Source organism: Ischnura elegans, chromosome X (genome assembly GCF_921293095.1).
Source record: "Ischnura elegans chromosome X, ioIscEleg1.1, whole genome shotgun sequence".
Classification (NCBI taxonomy): Eukaryota; Metazoa; Arthropoda; class Insecta; order Odonata; family Coenagrionidae; genus Ischnura; species Ischnura elegans.
This window is the reverse complement of record NC_060259.1, coordinates 1,286,828-1,307,232: the sequence shown is the minus strand read 5'-3', so window position 1 is coordinate 1,307,232 and position 20,405 is coordinate 1,286,828. Positions and strand designations below refer to the sequence as shown.

At 39.2% G+C, this 20,405-nt stretch overlaps 1 protein-coding gene across 8 annotated transcripts in view; it reads left to right on the top strand.

The window, feature by feature from the left end:
- The first annotated feature begins 12,345 nt into the window (after positions 1 to 12,345).
- Positions 12,346 to 20,405, top strand: part of LOC124170521 (zinc finger protein 467-like) — a 232,469-nt gene continuing 224,409 nt past the window's right edge. For all 8 annotated transcript variants that reach the window (XM_046549295.1, XM_046549294.1, XM_046549297.1 and 5 more), the window contains exons 1-2: positions 12,346 to 12,590; positions 12,798 to 13,007. In XM_046549295.1, the coding sequence (XP_046405251.1) occupies positions 12,456 to 12,590; positions 12,798 to 13,007 (345 nt within the window). In that variant the 5' untranslated portion in view covers positions 12,346 to 12,455. The remainder of the gene's footprint in view (positions 12,591 to 12,797; positions 13,008 to 20,405) is intronic.

Here is a 20,405-nt window from a genome sequence, read left to right as displayed (position 1 = left end):
CCATTTCCGTGCGATTGAAGGTAAGATCGAGATGTCTGATTGATAACATGTTTATAAACAAACTCTTTCATTCAACAACTCCCTAGCAACCCAAGTCGAAATGCCCGCCGTTCTGAAATGCCGGTCCGTTTCACCGTCTTGCTTGAAGCGCTTCAAAGCGAAGGAATGAAACGGACCGGCCTTTAGAGCGGTGACGCTTCAAATCGCTTGAAGCATGAAACGGACCGCGACCAAGCTTGATTCAGTACGCAATTAAGCGAAATTCGGGCGCCGCAGCACCGCTGGTGTAGCGTTGCTAATGCATTTCTACAGCGCTGCAAGACGGTTGTTGCAGCGCTGCGATGCTCCTCCGTTACGCTGCCGCAGCTGTTCTGCAGCGCTACAGTGGCGCCCTAGCAGCGCGTGTGGCATTCAAAAAACGGAAATTTGAAGGTTGCTGTCGCGCGTCAGCAGCGCGTGGGCACCGTCTGCAGCGCTACGGTCATGGCTACGGTGTAGCGCTGCTGCAGCGCTTCAGCAGCTATTTGTGTTTACAGGGCATGCAAGTAGGTCTCCAGTGTTTCACGAGAGTATTTTCGTACGCGTATTCTTCAATATTTTGACTAAAGATGTGCTACTATACACGATTAAAACCCTCTACTTATTAGTAGTTTGGCAAAATTACGTCGCTATTATATTGTACGCCTACATAGACTACATTAATTATGTTATTTGAGTATATTTGGATACAACTATTGGCGCAATGTGTTGACCATGGGCGCAATGGGTTACAATTTTTTCTGCTCTTAATTAAGAGCAGAAAAAATTGTTTAAAGGAATGTTTTCGATCACGTGTGAGTTTTTTTATCGCTGTTTATTACCACAACCTACGGTATTGTAGTTCTTGCATTCCTAGTTATCCTATGCTTTAGTCATAACATCTTTGACCGTAGACTTACCAGCGTAGCCTTGTCACTAATAGATTCCCCGAAGTTCCGAACCGTTTTTCCCACTACTTCTAATTATTTAACGAACAAGAAGTATTGGTCGTGTAATATCGGTTACCCGAAAGCAAAATGTAATATTTCTTTCATCTTGAAATGCAGTCAATCAAGGTGCATGTCGTCATTATTATTTGCACAAGATAAATACGTAACTTTCATGCGAAAGTTTGTCATTATATGTAAGAAAAAGGTGCGTACGGGCCAAATTAACAAATTATAATTTTCTTTTCGTGCTCTTTCGCGCATACCCAGCAGGCGACGATGTAAATAGCTTGGCCTGGACAAGATGATTCACATTCTGCGATTCCGTCTTTCCATTTTTCAATGCCCCTTTTCCGACCGAATTCTCTCCTTCATGAACTCCCTCGCTTCAAAATGCTCTTCCCTTGACCTCTTTTCCTACACCAATATTTTCATATCCTCCTTAAAATGCCATCTGAACTCACCACTGCCTATAGCCAATAATCCCCCTTTTTATGTTTGAACATTTTGATTTGTTTCTTTTGTTAAACATTCTGTTTTATTAAGCTGTTATTTATATATTGAAAACAGCCTATGTGAGAGCCGTTTTGGTCGTGAAGTAAATAATATTTTCGGAAAAGATATTGAGGCGGATATAGAACAGCGATTGATTAACATTAGCAATGCGATTCTTACATTACTTAATGGACCTTGAGGAGAAATCTGTGATGCTGTCTATCAATGTGGAGCAGAGTGTCTACCTCCTCGTCAGTAAAGGTAGTTCTTCCCCTTTTCCATCTTGCAGGAACTTCATTCCATACATAAACAGTTTTTTTTTTGCTTCGTTCAGTCGATTTTACCGCCGAATTGAATATCGGCTGTCACTTTTTCCGGTTTGGAATGCGGGAACTACGAGTTTACGCTGCGAGATTATGCGTTCACACGAATATCGACAGCACGTAGCGATAAATTTTGCATTAAAGGAGCATAATCTTGTTTTGGCAAATGAAATCTCAAGTGCTTCTCTCAACGGAGACGAGATGGGTTTCTGTAACAACCTTTTATGAACTATTTACCAGCAAGGTCGGTAAAAGCCAGGTCGTGTCACGCACTTGACCAATGTAATCCGCCATCTTGAGCCTCTAGCGCGGCGGGAATTCAAATTTTACGTGCATTTAAACGGGAGACATAGGTAAAAGGAAACACGGTTTTCTCACAACGTAATCAATGCAGGGAAGTGAAAGTTTTGTTATAGATAGTTAATAAAATGAAAATTTATGATACGTCTGTATTTTGAGTCTATGGTCCACGGTTCGACTCTGGAAAAATTGTCAACTCACGGGAAAAATAAATTTCGCACTGCAGCGCTCTGGATGCATGGGTTGTAAGGCACCATGTCTTACTTCCTTATTTAGGAAGTCTGGTACATGAAATTGTCTATGGTTATAGAAAATTATAATATACTTGCGAACACGGGCAGTTTTTGACACTGAAGACCTCGGTTCGACTCTGGAAAAATTGTCAACCCACGCGACAAAAATGTCTTACTTAAGCGCTCCGGGTGCATAGGTACAAGGAACAATGTTTTATTCCTTTATTTATGAAGTTAGATTCATGAAATCATTCAAGATTATAGAAAATTATAGTTTACTTAATAATACGGCCGGTTTTTTAGTCTGACGACCTCGATTTGACTCTGGAAAAATTTACAAGCCAAGCGAAATAAAATACGCTCTACAGCGCTCCGTGTGTATAGGTACAAGGAACCATGTCTCACTTCCTTAATTAGGAAGTCAGGTGCATGATATTTTCCATGGTCATAGGAAATTATAGTATACTTGATAATACGGGCGGATTTTGACCCTGAAGACCTCGGTACGACTCTGGAAAAATTCCCAACCCACGCGACAAAATTTTTCTTACTTCAGCGTTCCGAGTGCATAGGTACAAGGAACCATGTTTTATTCCCTTATTTATCAAGTTAAATTCATGAAATCTTCCAAAAAGATAGGGAATTATAGTCTACTTGATAATGCGGGTGGCATTTTACCCTAAAGACCTCGGTTCGACTCTGAAAAAATTTCCAACCCACGCGACAAACATTTTCTTACTTCAGCGCTCCGGGTGAATAGGTACAAGGAACCATGTTTTATTCCCTTATTTATGAAGTTAGATTCATGAAATATTCCAAAGTGATAGTAAATTATAGTATACTTGATAATACGGGCAGATATTTAGTCTGAGGACCTTGATTTTATTTTTTAAAAATGCCCAAATCAAGCGAAAAAAAAATTCGTTCTACAGCGCTCCGTGTGTATAGGTACAAGGAACCATGTCTCACTTCCTTAATTAGGAAGTCAGGTGCATGACATTTTACACGGTCGTAGGGAATTATAGTATACTTCATAATACGGGCGGTTTTTGACCCTGAAGATCTCGGTTCGACTCTGAAAAAATCCCCAACCCACGCGAAAAAAAATTTCGCCCTACAGCGCACCGGGTGCATAGGTAAAAGGAACCATGTCTCATTTCCATATTTAGGAACTCAGGTGCATGAAATTTTTACATGGTCGTATGGAATTATAGTATACTTCATAATACGGGCGGTTTTTGACCCTGAGGATCTCGGTTCGACTCTGAAAAAATCCCCAACCCACGCGAAAAAAAAATTTCGCCCTACAGCGCACCGGGTGCATAGGTATAAGGAACCATGTCTCATTTCCATATTTAGGAACTCAGGTTCATGACATTTTACACGGCCATAGGGAATTATAGTATACTTCCTAATCTGGGCGGTTGTTTAGTCTCAGGGCCTTGTTTCAACCCTGAAAAAATGTCCAACTCACGCGACAAAACATTCCCATCATAGTGCTCTGTGTGAATAGTTTCTAAAGCCGATGTCCCACGGTCAAATTTGCGTCAAAATATTTTGATCAAAATTTGATGCAACTGACGCGCACCCTGTCCCACGGTCAAAATTTTGTCCAACTGGCTTTTGGTCCTATCGTTTGTACAAATCACCGATTTGTACAAATGGATAGGACAGGTTCTAAATTTTCATCCAATTGGATGAAACCAACCAATCACAGGGCCTTTGACAAAAAAGCATCGCCAAGCGCTGACACACAGGCCAAATACGTTAAACTTATTTATCGTCTGCATGAGTATTTTAATTAATAATTATGTATATTATGGACACAAAAATAAACTTTGTTGTATTGCACACAGTATGCATTAAAAACCCAACCGGTTTCCACCTTTTCAGGTCGTTATCTTAATCGTAAACCTCTAGATAAGGACCTGAAAAGATCGAAACCGGTTGAGTTTTTTCATTAGTATTGTATGGAATACTAAAAGGTTTAGTTTTAAATTTATAATATCACCATACCACGAAGTGAATTCACAAAACATTATTTCAAATATATATATACGTTCGTGATCGTCTATTTCATCGCCTGGTGTGGCCCTAAGGGTAAATATGAGCAAAAATTTGTCTTAGTGATAGGCGATGGAAGCTCTCAACTAGGAAATCCGTAATAATCAGTTGATCTTAAATAGAAAGGAAGCGATCTTTAGAATCGCAATACCAGGAGGGATGTTTTGGAAATAATAAAAGATTTACTTAAGGTATCGAGGCTGAATTTTACGCTTTATGGAAGGCATACAATGCGAGCGAGCAGCTGGAGAAATGACTAATATGAACTGACGATTGTACCTGTGAAACACTACAGCTGCCCGTTTCTATTACTATGATTATAGAATAAGGACCTTATTTTAGAAACTGCTAGATTAGGAGAGAAAAATGTGATTTAAATGCACGCTTACAGCACTATTCATAACATCTCCTCAACCACAATGTCCATCATTTATTAATAACATTTTCCTCGCGGGAATAAACTGCCTCACGTTTGTATCCTGGCGTTTTATTCTGCCCTCAACCTTGCTGATAAGGGACATGAAAATATCCTGACTTGTCGTCAATTATTATCGATAATAAACAGGAACATCGGCGACCAACTCCTTCTCCAACATGTTTAGCATGCTTATTCCAACGCTTTCATACCCCTTTTCCAGCCAAGGCCAAGTTCAGCATTCCTTCTGTTTTCTTTTTTTCGCATCTTTAATGTTCAAGAGGCCTGTTCAAACAATTTCGCCTGCTTAAAAAGAAAGAATCCTCCACCTCCACAAGTTTCCTAGTTGTTTACATAAATATCGTCTTTCGTTTGTTTTTGATCAAAATGAGATGCATCGTGGGACACCCCCAGTCCAGTTGTATCAAAATATTTGCATTAAATTTTTGGACAAAAATTTTGATCAAAATATTTTGACGCAAATTTGACCGTGGGACATCGGCTTAATGTATCTAGATTTTTCTACTTTATTTTGAAAGTAAGGTGCATGGAATTTTCCATGGCCATAGGCAATTATACACTTTGCTCTACCGCATAGGTTCTAGGATTCACTAATTACTTTCTTTTTCCGGATTGATTACTAATATATTAGGGTTTCAGCATAGATATAATAATAATAGGGTAGTTTCCTTCATCAAAGAAAACGAAAGGCATTGATTGCGATTTGTTACCCACCATTAGTGTATTCATAATACACTAATTATTTGGTTTTTGAAATACCGGTTTAGACGAATGGCAAGGGTCAAATTTTATCCTCATTTGAAAAAGGCCAGATTGGCGCCCATGCGATGCCACTCCACGTGACGTCACAGGGACCTAGTTTCTATACGAGAAGATAGGAGTTATACATCGTCTGAGGTTACCAATGCATGCATGAGGCACAGAGCTCAGGGAAACATGTCTTAATAATCACCTACTAAAACTGGCTAAGGTCGGAAAGTTTTCTTCGTTTGATAAGGTACTAATAAACCTTTTTTAAGCCAAGCGCTACCATTCAGCAAGGCACTCAGCTACCCGCTGGCAGCCTGCGACGTATCAGCGCTAAGCCTCGCCTCAAGGTCACCTCACCGGGCGGGAGGGGGAACCAGAAATACGACGCACGGAGATATTTCCCGGCATTCATACTTGAGCGTCGCGTTTTCGCGCGCTTGAAAATTTTCACTTTTCATTTAATCGCGAAAAATAGATATTGTCATTTAAAAATCTAAAAGCGTGAAATACGTACTCCAGGAGTAATAATCTTTCGATTAAGGCAATAAAAAAATAATAGGAAACCACCCTATTATAGGGAACTTGCATACATTTCAGAAACAGTTGTGAGCTCCAAAATCATGTAGAAATACATGTTTGCGTTTCATAGTGAAAAGGTTTTATTACTTTTTGATGTCGTTAGCGATATTTTATTCATTAAAGTTCAAGAGAATTTTCAAATACGAGTGGGACTCGAAAACGCCCGATGATTGGCTAGCGGCAAATTGACGTCATAGTTCAGTACGAGGAAGCGAAGGAAGCAGCATAGGCATTTGGACACAAGCGACGGCTTGGTTGTGAGGCATTTCTTAGTTCCAGTACAGTGAGTCCTCGTTTAACGTTCCTGAAAAATGTGACGATAAACGAAATGACGTTAATCGAAACATATATCCCATAAGAAACATTGTTAAAAGTGAATATCGGCTTCTATACGCGAAAAAAGTTTAGCGTATCATATCTGGGGCATTTTTTACGATGGGAATTCGATATGGTGGTCGCCCGGGAAACATCGTCGCAATTAAAGGAACCAACCGATGTGCATCTGAAATGTTTTATAGTTCATAACAAAGTGAGACTTGCGTATAACATTGGCGAAAGCGTATACTCATGTGAAATGTGTATTCTTTTGGCAGTCCGGTAGAGAGCCTTACGGTGAACTTATTTCCACCTCGAAGCTGTCGATGATACTTTCAACTTAAAAATACCTTGCCTGGAGGGCGACAGGAAGCTCTGAGGAAGCCAGACTATTAATGTTTCAATTTAGTAGCGATAATATAGACGAACTTCCAACACAATCTACCATCTTGTAACTCAAAACCCCGAAACCACTTCCTATTCTGCAGAAAGAATCGGTCAATCGCATTTTGATTAATATAATAAATACAACGTCTTCAGGTGTTAATAAGTTACTTTTGTAATTAGAAGGCCTTCCTAAAGTTACATTAAAATTTGAATATTTTCCAAACAGAGTCTTTAATACATTTTGGGAGCTTTTCTCACGATATATCTGAAACCTACTCTAAAGGCGAGCTCATCGTCATTGCGATCGGTTGTCACTTAAAAATTCCGTATCGGAAATCCTAGAGGGATGACCTTCGACGATGACCATGATCACCTGCACTCTCACTATCACTGGAACCCGTGGTGAAAATATCATCCCAATCCAATTTCTATTTGGTTTTAACTGGGAAAGAGCAACATAGAACTGCACATTCTTTGGACAACTTGGGTTTGACTTTCCCTCAAACATCCCATTTCCCCTGTGGTGCACATCAGTCCTATCTTTATACGATAGCCTAACAACCTTTAAATGGATCCTTGGTTTATCCTGACAACCAACTAAATGGAAATTGCTGATCCACACGTCTCCCTCTATCTCCACAGTTTCCAAATCAAGGGCCGCGGAACATTCCTCATTGTGACTCAACTTTTTCTGAAAAGCAAGCCGGCATAGAATAAAATCAAAGAATGCTGCGATTCATTTTTTGTGACCACCTCTAGATTCCATTCTTTTTCCATCTACAACTTCCTTTATCTTTGGGACAAGACGATGTTTAAATATTTTCATTAATTTATAACAAAATATAAGTTCTAAAAATACCCAAAAGCCATTTTATTAATCGGCACTGACGAGTGTAAATTAATGTGGAAGATGAATGCTGTAGACGTAGTAGTTTTCCTTAGGTTGAGTTGCAAAGTTCATGAAGTTGACAAAACGGCTAATTTTTCGGTGCGCGGAGTCATTTATATTGCACTGGCCGTGTCGAAAATTTTTTCTGGGGTGTTATTGCACAGAGGAACAATGCACCACTTGTAATTTTTCCTTGTTTCAGCCATGTTCTCCTTTAAACGCAACGTGGCTCTTCCAAACCTGCAGTTACTGGGCTTGGATCTTGGACTCGTACTGAACTATGACGTCACGGCCAAAGATTAGTGGGGGCGGTATTTTTTAGCCCGCGAAACTCGGGAGACTTTTGGGAGTCATTTTCTAGGGTAAAAACTGAATTTTAAGCGGAAAAAAGTATATTGCGGTACTAAGTGTTTACTGTAGTATATCAGCATACTGTTTATAAAAAGTATGCAATTTCCCTATTCTTATTGGTCCCATGGCTTTACATTGTTAAATATAGTACAAGTCAATACAAAAAATACATACACATTTGAAGCTTATTTGTGCTAAAATAGCTTTTGTTAACAAGGAAGAGTTTCAGATTGTAGTTGAAATTTGCCCTCGTAGGAGCATTTTTTAAGCATGAAGGCAGGGCATTACAGACCTTGGTAGGTATATGAATACGTAGAAGGCAACGTTAGGCTATGTATGTGCTTCAATACCTCATTTTCTGTTACCGGAAAGAGGGCCATTGAGGACCTTATATGCTGACAGGGGTCAGTATTAAAGCTGTCCCAACATATTATTGAATTCTGCATGCATAGGGGCACATTGGCGAGGTACTGATTGGCAAACACTGCCATTTGCATGGGATCGGTTTTTATTACTTACCATGATATTTTGGTCAGGTTTTTCGCCAGACTGATAACTCTACTGTAATATAATAATAATAATAATAATAATAATAATAGTTTATTGACGGGAAAACCACCCAATTACAAAAATGCATAATTAACACAAGATTGAAACATTTCCAAGCTCCCAAAAATACAGGAACAATCGCACAAACTTGCTGCAAAAACCAACAATAGAAAAAACAAACACAGCAGTCAAGAATAACAGATTGAACAGTCACACATCTCTCAAACACTGGAAACAGACACTATCACCATACACAAGAACAAATCATCCAAGTCATTGCACAAACAAAGGCAGCTCCCTCCTTAAATTCTTTGGATTTAAATTAAAAAGGTCAATGTTACTACATTTGTAGTTAATGCTCCGCATAGTTCTGGTTAAGGGTGAGTGGAAGGCGTAATTTCTATTAGAATGAGGGAGTGAAAACATGAATGTTTGCCTAGTGTTTAAAATGGGGACATGGAAAGGGATCATTTCTACCAGATGAACAGAGTCAATGTCTCCATGCAGTAGACGGTGAAGGAATGTTATGTCCAGGTGTAATCGACGGGTTGCCAAAGGTAGCAGATTAAGAAGGGATAGTGTTAAGTCATAAATAATAGGGAGGATGTTAAATCTGTAGGATACTAATCTAATGAATCTGCGTTGCACACTCTCAATAGCTTTGATGTGAATGTTATAGAACGGGGACCATACAATAGAGGCATACTCAAGAATAGGGCGGATTAAAGTGCAATAGAGGATCTTATAAGTATGAATATTATCAAAATCTCTTGAAATTCTGAATATGAAACCCATTGTTTTAGTAGCTTTTATGACTATGGATTGGATATGATACTGAAATGTCAGGGATGAATCAAATGTAACACCTAAGTCACATATTCTACTAACTCTAGAGATAGTAGCATTATTTAAGCTATAGTCGTACATAATTGGAGACTTAATTTTATGAAAGGTTATTACATTACATTTTAATGCGTTTAGTGCCATGAGGTTATCATTACACCATTTTTCAAATTTGTAGAGACAATTTTGCAATTTGTTACAATCCTCAAGTGATCGGATGCAGCCATAAATTTTTAAATCATCAGCATATAGTAAGTACTTGCATAGGCGGATCCAGGGGGGGGGGCACGGGGGCACGTGCCCCCCCCAGACCCTCAAAAATATGCAAGATTTTTAATACGGTCCCATTATCATTGCGTTCGTTTTGTATTACGAGGTATCCTTGTGCCCCACCCAGAACAAAATCCTGGATACGGCCTTGCTTGTGCCCCTCCCAGAAAAAAATCCTGGATCCGCCCCTGAGTACTTGAATGGATGCAGGGGGAAGTTGATATCATTAATATACATTAGGAACAGAAGTGGCCCCAAATGCGACCCTTGTGGTACACCAGAATTGGCAGTGAAGACAGAGGACAGAACTCCGCTCACTTTAACATACAAGTTCCTATCATGTAGGTAACTTTCAACCCAGGCTAGAAGTTGACTACTTATACCATATGCTTTTAGTTTAGCAATTAGAATTTTATGATTAATTTTATCAGATGCCTTTGAAAAATCTGTATAGATTGAATCAACCTGAGAGTGCTGGGACATGGAATTTATTATGTATTCTTGATATATTAGGAGGTTAGTTACAGTGGAACGACCTGGCCGAAATCCATGTTGCTCTTCCACTATCAGCGAGTTTAAGTCAGGAGCTATTTTGTCTACAATTATGCTCTCAAGAACTTTGGTTATTACAGACTGAATTATAATTGGTCTGTAGTTCGACACATCAGTTTTATCTCCACTTTTGAAGATGGGTTCAACATAACTGGTCTTTAGTGCACTTGGGACTGTGCCACTTTCCAGGGATTTATTAAACAATATGAACAAAGGATAGGCTAATGAATGACGACAACTTTTTAGGTCGATTGCAGGAATGTTATCAGGGCCAGTACCCTTTGTTAGATCTAGATGAGACAGTTTGCTGATAATGTTTTCACAAGAAATGTGAAGCTTGCTCAGATTGAGTGTTGTGTCATAGTTAGGTATAACTAAGTTGTCAGGCTGTTGATTGCTGTAGACTTTGACAAAACAGGAGGCAAATAGGTCAGCTATTTCTTTATAATTTTCAGCAATCATATTGTCGTAGGTCATGTGGTGAGGAAATTTGTCCATCTGTTTGGTATTCTTGACATAAGTCCAGAAATATTTAGTATTATGTGAAATGGATGATTGAACCTCGTCCATATACTTAGAGTAGCACTCTTTAGATAGGATTTTGCACTTCCTTCTGATTTCAGAAAATTTTGCATAGTCTAAATGACTCCCAGTTCTTTTAAACGTTTGATGATGCAGCTTCTTAAGACATATTAAATTTCTGAGCTCAGCAGAGAACCATTTTGGAAAGCCATTACTTTTGATGTTAATGATAGGAGTGTAGAGTTGGATAGCATTTTGGAGGACACTGTAAAATGAGTGAGTCGCGTTATCAATATTTTGATTAGAGAGTATTTGGGGCCAATTAATATTGATCAAGTAGTTATCAAGGCTTTCAAAATCACAGGCTTTGAAGTCATACAATTGCATTGAATACTCAATCAGCTCAATGGGGTTGGACAAGCACACATCAAAGTAAAGGGCGGGATGATATTTATCACAGACAGTAAATGGATCACATACAATATCACAGTGTAATTTGTCAGAGGATGTAAACACCAGGTCAAGGAGTGTACCATGCTTATTGTGAACAGAGTTCCTTTGAGAAAGCCCTAAGAATGACATACCGTTAATAAGGGCCCAGGCTTGGTGATAGGATGGATTATTGTCCGTAATATTTAGCCAGTTCACATTTGGCACGTTGTAATCACCGGCAATTACAACTTCCGAATATTGAGAAGAATTTAACAGGTTTTCAAGTGAATAAACGTGAGCCTCATAATATGATTTCTTAGTTCGTAATACAAGGTCCCTGTACATTTTTTAAACTCAAAATGATATGATTTCTCCATATGATAATAATATACTCTCATTGAAGGCTTATTAATTGTCTTAAGTTGAGGCCTATGTTGATTAGTTAGAAATTGTAAATATTGCCAATCCCAATAATAAATGTAATACTAGAATAATCCGCATGCAAATATTCCAAGAATAATGGCAAATAATGTGACACAGTAATGTCAGTGTGCACTCAGGTGAGCCTTTAGGTACATTTAAGATTTTACAAATAACTGCAATAAATGAATACACATCAGAGCATTAATTAGAATAGGATGGATTCCAAACTCAATCACTGATTTTGAGGCAGCAAATGCTGCACGAAGGAAATGCATTCCAAATTGAGCAATTAGACTCAGACAATTAACAATGACAAGACAATCATGGATGTAAATAACTGTAGCAAAAAGCGCGATGTTATTGTACATTTCCATTTGTTTCTTCTGCAATCTATCGACCACAGAGCCATTCTTTTAGGACCAGAAGGAAAACGAAATATCTTTACTCCGTTTTTCGTGGAATTGGAGCAATGCGGAGCACTGCAACACACATTTTTTTTAAATTAATTCACATGGCCTATGCTAACACCCTAACACCATGTAAACAACAGACAGGCGGGAACCAAGATGGGAGCGTGTCACGACCTGGCTTTTACCGACCTTGTTTACCAGGTATGCATATTTCGTTACTCTTTTGTATTAGTACACTTTTGTTCCTATTGGCGCTAGTTTCGCTGCATTCCATGCCGTTAAAATTTTGAAAATTTTGTGTGACTCACCGGGCCCTCGTAAGTTCGTGTAGTTTCTTCCTTCCCGTAATTGTAATGTATTTGAAGCTATGTATCGAAAGTATGGAAGTGACTTGTGCCGCCTATGTCTTCAGAAGGAGGATGAATTGGTTGATATATTTCAAAGGACTGGAAGAAATTGCCCTTCGATAGCACAAGTTATAGCGGATCTGTTTCTGGTTGTTGTAAGTATTAGCGGGACGGTTGTTGAATAGTAGCATAATCATTTTACATTACGTGTAAAAATTTCCTACATCCATGAAGTGTTACGCTGTTTTGTGCTGCGAATTTCGAGAAATAATTTTTGTTTAATGACCTCTCGATGTTTAAGGCCCTGCTGATCTATTTAGGCTAAATTTAATCCTCACACTTCAAAACTATTCTTCTTCCAGGTGTCCAGTAAAGACCAATATCCTAAATGCATATGCAGGGAGTGTTATTCCAAGGTGATGGGTTTCTATCGTATGAAGGCCAATTATCCAGTTCACACACTCCCTACGTTCGTCCTCTTCAGAAACCAGTGCAAAATCGTTAACTCTGCTGTTGACTACGCGAAGAGTTATAATGTCGAAACGCCAGACCTGCAGCATTCACCAATGTCGGTGAGCCTTATTAAAAATAAGACAACTCCACCAACTTCTGAGTTTGCTCTCAGTTAAAGCATTTCATTTCTAGCGGCGTGTAGGGAAAATTTTATTCGACTAGGTAACGTTCCGAGTTTTTAACAGTGGAATAAGAGGTAAGTAAGTATGTATTATCTGCGCGGACCGGTCTTCTCTTGGAACTTGGCAATTATCATGAAAACGGTTTTTCTTGGGAATCCAACCTTTTCGACATTTTTTTCATCTATGGATTTTAATGGACATTAAGTAATGAAGAATGGAAAAAATATACGATAATAATTGTGTGAAGCTATTAATATTTAAGCCTTATTATGCGAGAGATTCGAGTGAGTATCAAAAAAACAGTTGCGCAATTTTGAGATTGTTTTAGACAATTATAATAATGTATTTTTGTCCAGCCAACTGCTAAGTACACCCGAAAAAATTTGCTCTCCTGTAGATGAGAAACTAAGGAGTTGCGACCCAAAAAAATAATTGAAGTTGTCGCTCTGATCAACTCCTGAAATATTGCTGATTCTTTTTAAATATGTTTGAATGAATGGTAAGTGATAGCTGAATGGAAAATCTTTTTTTGTAGTATTCGTGCCTCTTTCATTAGAATTTGCAGAAGCTTTCCTCTTTGCAATAAATGGGCCAAGGTTCCTTGTAGAGGGCGGAGAAAAATTGTGTCACAAAATTTTAACGCTAGATAGGTGATGTCAGTCATCATCATTAGTTAACAATCCTAAGATTGGTTTGATGCAGCTTATCTCCATTTCTCTCTCCTATCCACAAGCATTTTCATTGCGACGTATTTCTCCTGTTTTACATCCTTAATAACCCTTTGTCCTATGTAACTCATTTGGGGCCATCCCTTGCCCTTTTTCCCTTCCACCGGTCCTTATACAATGGTTTTCATCAGGTCATCATGCCTCATTATTTGGCTAACTTAGTTGTCCCGTCTTATGCATAAGGTTTTTGGGAGGCTTCTCTTTTATCCCACACTTCTTAGCACTGCCTCGTTACTTACATGGTAAATCCATTTTATCTTCATCATTCTTATGCATAGCATCATATTTTGAATGCTTCCACTCTCGACTTCTCTGCTGCTGTCAACGTCCAAGCCTTGTTTCCACACAGAAACATGCTCCACATTAGGCGCCTGATGAATTGTTTCCTTACTCTTTATTTCCTTACTTCTGATGTCAGTGAGAACAAAAAATACCCATGATTCTTAGGTCAAAGACGCAACATTTTAAAACTATAGAAACTTTGAGCAAAGTGCTCCCGTTGGCTGTGAGTTTGCCCTGTTGTGAGATACTCTTTTGGCAACTCATGACTATGAATGCTTTGCATGACGGAGATTGCAATATCCAAACAATCCTTCAGCAACTGGACAAACTCTTGGCCAATGGAACGGCTTTTAATTCATAGTTTCTGATGTTTAAAAGTGTTGCCTTTCCAACCTAAACATCATTAACAATATTGATTCCTATTGCGCTTGGCTGTCATCAGATGGAAAATAGTAGAAATTTCCTTCCTCATAGCGATTTTTTGCCCCCACTGGTTTGGGCTGCTTAAAAATTGACACGGCGACTAGGCCCAAAAGGTTTTACTCAACACGACGACCACCCGTGAAAGTTTTAGCAAAGAATTACAGAGAGAAGCCTTGCAAAAACCCTGAGGCTCGTTTCAGATGAACACGGAGGGTTCAGATAAGGTTCCACTGACGTAAATGGAAGCTATTACACACGATTGTCCACATGCAGAGTTAGAATTAGTTCCTATTCATTTCTGTGACCCAAATACCTTCATATTTCTACTTCATATTTTCCCTTTTCTGTAGAAACGGCAACTATTGGTTTCGCTTGTGGTGGGCCGCCTGCCTTAATGACTCATTCAGGATTCCTCATCCTTTCCCTTCCGTTCCCATCCAATCCATGGAGGCATCGTCTGGCTCCTATTGCGGCGGCACCTTCATCCTTTTGTCCCTCCTTTGGGGTCATTCCATTTCAAATCAACCAGGCCATGACACCTACCGACTCGGATTTTCATGGAACTTGCCATGGTCATACATTCAGGTATGATTAGAAATTGTGTGCAATTTTAGCCTCCAATTGTCAATTGTTAATGCAATATGAGCAATTGAAATTTGGGCGTGACCCCTAAAGTGCCGCAACGTGCAACGCACGGTGATTTTTATTTTCATCCATAACTCCATTCCTGTGTGATGAAAAGGTATGATTTTTTTTCTAATGCTAAGTGGTCCATAATGGTCCCACGATTATCATTAAATATTCACTGCATGAAGTAATTCAGCTGAAAAAAAATAAAGTTTACAAAAAAATCTCGCTTGCACTACTTTTCATTGCCAGCATCCACAGGGAAAGGCCATGTGAGTACAAACTCATGGCTTAGTTTAAAGTAATCATTAATGCATGAGCAAAGATCCTGATGAAAAAAATCGTGAGTCCGATGTTCCTTTTAGTAAAAAAAAAAATACTCATTCATGTTCACGGGAAAAAATAGCTCTCTTTCAAGGCACCTAGAAATAACACAATTTAGAAGAGATTTAAGCTTATACTCATGATTAAACAATATTGGATCATGCATTATCTCACTAAAGCATATGCTACTGGCTCTTAGAGTAAGAAATACGTAGCAATCATGTGAATTTACTCCCCCACGTACTGGTAATTTCGTGCTATCTGAACTATTCGAGCGGAGGGAGTTTTAATTTAAAAAAAAATGCATGATCCATAGTACACTTTTACATTCTACATTCCTTTTAATCTGTGTCCAAAGACCAGATACATTTCATATCCAGATGTATTGACATCACAGGAATGTACAGTCACTTTCAAAAGTTTTAGGACTAAGTTTGTGGCGCCACTTCTGCTTCTCAAGAAAATTTAGTTTCCCTTACTCCATTTGTTTTCCTTGCTCACACACTGCAAATATTTCGCTTCCATGTGAAGATATATGAACAAAGAGGGAGAAGTTACTTGCTAAATTTATCGTTTTGTTTCGATCTTTGATGGATTTAATGATTACTTTCGTGTGCATACTCTGTGTCCTTGCTCCGGTTTTCACTTGTGGTCTGATATTATGTATTATAAAGACCTCAATGTCAGAAGTTGCAGTGGAGTAAATGCGACGTCGTCATGGTAGAGGTTGTTGGATCGATTCCCCTGCTCGGAATTAATATCTCAAGTTCACAAAAATTTTTTGCTTGGTAACTCCTTTTGTATTTAATAATGGGTTTCAAATAATTTAAATTCGCTGTAACCGTTATATACTTTTTTAATGGTAAATGGTAATATACAAGTTAAGAATTGGGCAAGGGTTGACGTATCCTTTTTATGGATTGCTAGTACACATTTTGAACGTTAGGGATTTGCAAAAGGGGTAACCGTAACCCGACGGTAAGGGGCGCATTCAAACCCAGCGTTGGTATTAACTTAATGATTTTAGATTGGCGATGAAGGGTCACACATAGCAGTTGATTATTGCAAATTTATTGATAGGCTTAGAAAGCTGTTGATTGTTATGATTCTGTGTAATGAGCTCAATACTTTTTCACCCGTCCCTTGAGACGGGTGATATGTGTGTCATTATATGACGTCCAACTTGACTTACATACAGCAAATAGCCTTCATAATCATCACATACTACTTCATTTGGGTTTTGCGTTGAATGTGTTTTCTAGTTTTCAATCAATGCAAAGATCCAACTAATTTGTAAGAACGGATTCATCCAAGTAATCGGCGAGCTGAAAATGGAAACCTGCTGATGTTATACCCTATTGCGAATGCACCATCTAGAATTTTATCCAATGAATTAGAAGAAGGCCTAAAGAGCCCTAAGAAATAAAAAATATCTTAAGAGACCTCTACCCCATCATCAGCGCAAACCACAGTACTTTCAATCTCCTCCCTTCCCGCCCTTCTATCACCTTCAGAAAGGCACCCAACGTGCGCAAATATTCTGATCCACCCGCCCCTCTCTCCCCCGCACTGCCCCCCTATCTTCTTCCTCCTCAACATGCAACCGCCCGAGATGCAAGTGCTGCTTCTTGTTTCGCTCCACCTCCCCACCATTCATCAATTAATCTTCCTCTTCTCCTTTTTCCTTTAAATACTTCCTTTAATTCCATCTACCGACTATCCTACAATTTCTTCCCTGCCTACTACATTGGAGAATGCACCACGGCAGTATCCATTCGAATGAACAACCATCGCCTCTCCACCAAGTCCCCCCCATTCGTTGAACCAGTACTCCAACACAAAATAGTTCCTTCGAGCAGTGCTTTTCCCTTTCCTTAATCGAATTACCACCAGAAAATTCACCCAGCACACCTGGGTGGAAACAGCGTTCAAACCGCCAGGGCTGAACGTCGCTCAGTAGCCACCAGCCAATCCCTCCCCATTCCCCCCTCACCTCCACCTACCCCTTCAACCTCCCCCCCCCTAAACTCCACAGAAGACATCAGCAGTTCTGTCTCACTCATTGAGAATGGTGGGTAACCCCATAGAAACGTCTGAAAAACATTTTGTGAGTGTCCCTTTCTCAGTGTTTCTGTGTTATTTATTTATTTAATCTAAATTTATTTATATTCATAAAAAAAGTCGTAAATCGTGTTAGTTACACTTTCTATAACTCGAGAACGGCTACATAGATTTGAACGGTTTTCTAGATGAATAGATTTTTTTGGATTCGTATCAACCCCGAACAGCAAAATTAACATTTAAAAATAATATCGGTTCTTGGAAGAATTTAATATTGATGCTAGGGGACATTTTTAGGAGTTGGCAACACTTCAACAGCTCAAGTTCAAGTCGGTCATTCTACTTACTAAATGATCTGATTTGTTTTTACCAATTTAATTACTGAGCCTCATAAAAATTTTTGACTATCAGTAAAGGCCATGTTCTTGTCGACGAATCGAGCGGATTTATTTCATATCCTCGGCATTTTTGCAATTTCGTTTCATTGAAAGATGAACTCCTCAACAAGTGCTCTCAAACATGACTGATAAGCACAATAATCACAAATTTTAGAGCGAGCGAGCAATTTTGGCGTCTCAGGACAAAGTTGTGGATTACTTCTTCGAAACTTTGAAATTTGCAAATAATTGGTAATCTGTATTACTCAAATCTATTGACTGTGTAACAAAAATAGATGAAGTCACCAACTATCCATCTGCATTTTAAAACTTTTTAGATGTGACTACTGGGTTACCACCGCACAATTTACAGCTGAAGGTTGACTCGGTGGTCATGAACCTTTGAAACCTAAAATATGCAATGGAACATGTTAGGTGATAAAAAACCGATAATCAATGTGATTCACGTGGTGATATTCAAAAGAAAATTCAAATATGAGGATATTCTCATTCCAAGTATTCCCATGATCCCATATGATATGCCATATGAGTTCAAATAAATTCAAATTTCGGCTTCGTGTTTCATTCGCGATGTTGATTAGCTAATTACTATGTCAACCGTTGAGTGTTTGTGGTCTGAATTTAGGAAATCCATGTTTTTCTCATGAACAATTATATGTGTCATGTTCAGTGTTGGTAAACTATCCGCTTCATTTGTTCGTGCGTCTAATAACAAAACAAAAACTGTTGTATATCAGAAGGTGCTAGTGCAGAATAACCCAAATGTGTAGTGTACACTGGGGTTCGTTTACATACGGGGCATGTTTACGGAGTGCACTTTTACCAAGCCGAGTTGTAAATGGCTTGCCACAATTTGGAATTTATTAACTGCTTTATAAAACCACAATGTCTAAATTTTGACAAGTTAAAACATAAAAATTAGAAAATTCACAGAAAGAAATACTGCGTAACATGCCCTGGTCAACCCTATGTAGATAGAGAAAATGCCTTTCTGACAAGCAATTGTAATACTAATTGTTGTAGTTTTATTGAATTTTTTTCCCTACGGTATTATTATTATTATTTTATTATTATAGTATTCTACCGATTAAGGTAGGTTTCCATGGAGTATTCAAGAAGTGATCTGGGAGCCTCCCTTTCCTCCCAGCACTGCCTTCTTTAATTCACTATAAGGCCTACTCCCCTTCAATCTATCCAAAAATCCTACTCTTTTCCTTCCCCTCCCTCGTTTCCCTAACATTCTACCCTCTAGCACCTTTTTCAACATCCCCTCCCCGCTGAGTACTCCCTCCATCCATACCTTCTGTCTCCTCCGTATCTCATCCAAAAGCTGCCTCTCCTCACCCACCATATCCAGCACTTCGTCGTTCCTTTTCCTCTCCGTCCATTTCACCCTCTCCATTCTTCTCCATACCCACATCTCGAATGCCTCCAATCTTCTCTCGTCTTCTTTCCTCAGTATCCACGTTTCCACACAGTAGAGAGCTACACTCCAGATCAAACTCGTCTCTAACCTTTTCTTTAAACTCTTACACAACGATCCTCTCAGAAGCTCCTTCCTGTTCATGAATGCCTCCTTCGATAATGCTATTCTCTTTCTTATGTCCTTACTACTGTGTCCGTTTTCCTCTAATGTGCTGCCCAAATAGTTAAACTGCTCTACCTGTTCAAGTTTTTCCCCACCTACTTTGATGTTGAGTCTCACATTCCTCGCTCGTGATGCTTTACAAAACCGCATAACCTTAGTTTTCTTATGATTAATCCTTATCCCAAACTACTCCCAACGCTCGTATAACGCATCCACTAAAGCCTGAAGCCCCCTTGCTGACTGGCTAATCAACGCCTGATCATCCGCGAATCTCACTGATTTGAACGTAATTCCTCCCACTTTTATCCCAGCCTCTAACTCATCCCATGCTTCCCTTACCATCTCTTCAGCATACACGTTAAAGAGCAGCGGCGATATAGGACAGCCTTGCCTCACACCTCGGCCAATGCTTGCCCACCCAGATTCTCCGTCCGCTACCCTCACTTGCGCAGTCTGGGCCATATACAGATTACGAATCAGTCATCTATCCCTCCAATCTACACCTATTCTCTTCAGAATATCCATTAACTTTACCCAATTCACCCTATCAAATGCTTTTTCAAAATCCACGAAACACGCATATACGTCCTGGTCATATTCTAGGTTCCTCTCCACGAGGGACCTCATTATTGCTATTGCATCACGAGTTGACTTCCCTCTTCTGAAACCAAACTGATCTTCGCCCAAATACTCGTTTGCCCTCACCTCCATTTGTCTGTTCAATATCCTCAGCACCACTTTCGCCGCATGCGATATTAGGCTGGTAGTCCTATAATCTCCGCATTCCACAGCTTTCTTCTTTTTCGGAAGCGGAATTATAACTGTCTTCACGAAATCCTGTGGCCAACATCCCTCCTCATACATCCTGCGCACTAGTTTGAAAAACCTTTTCTTACCTTCCTTC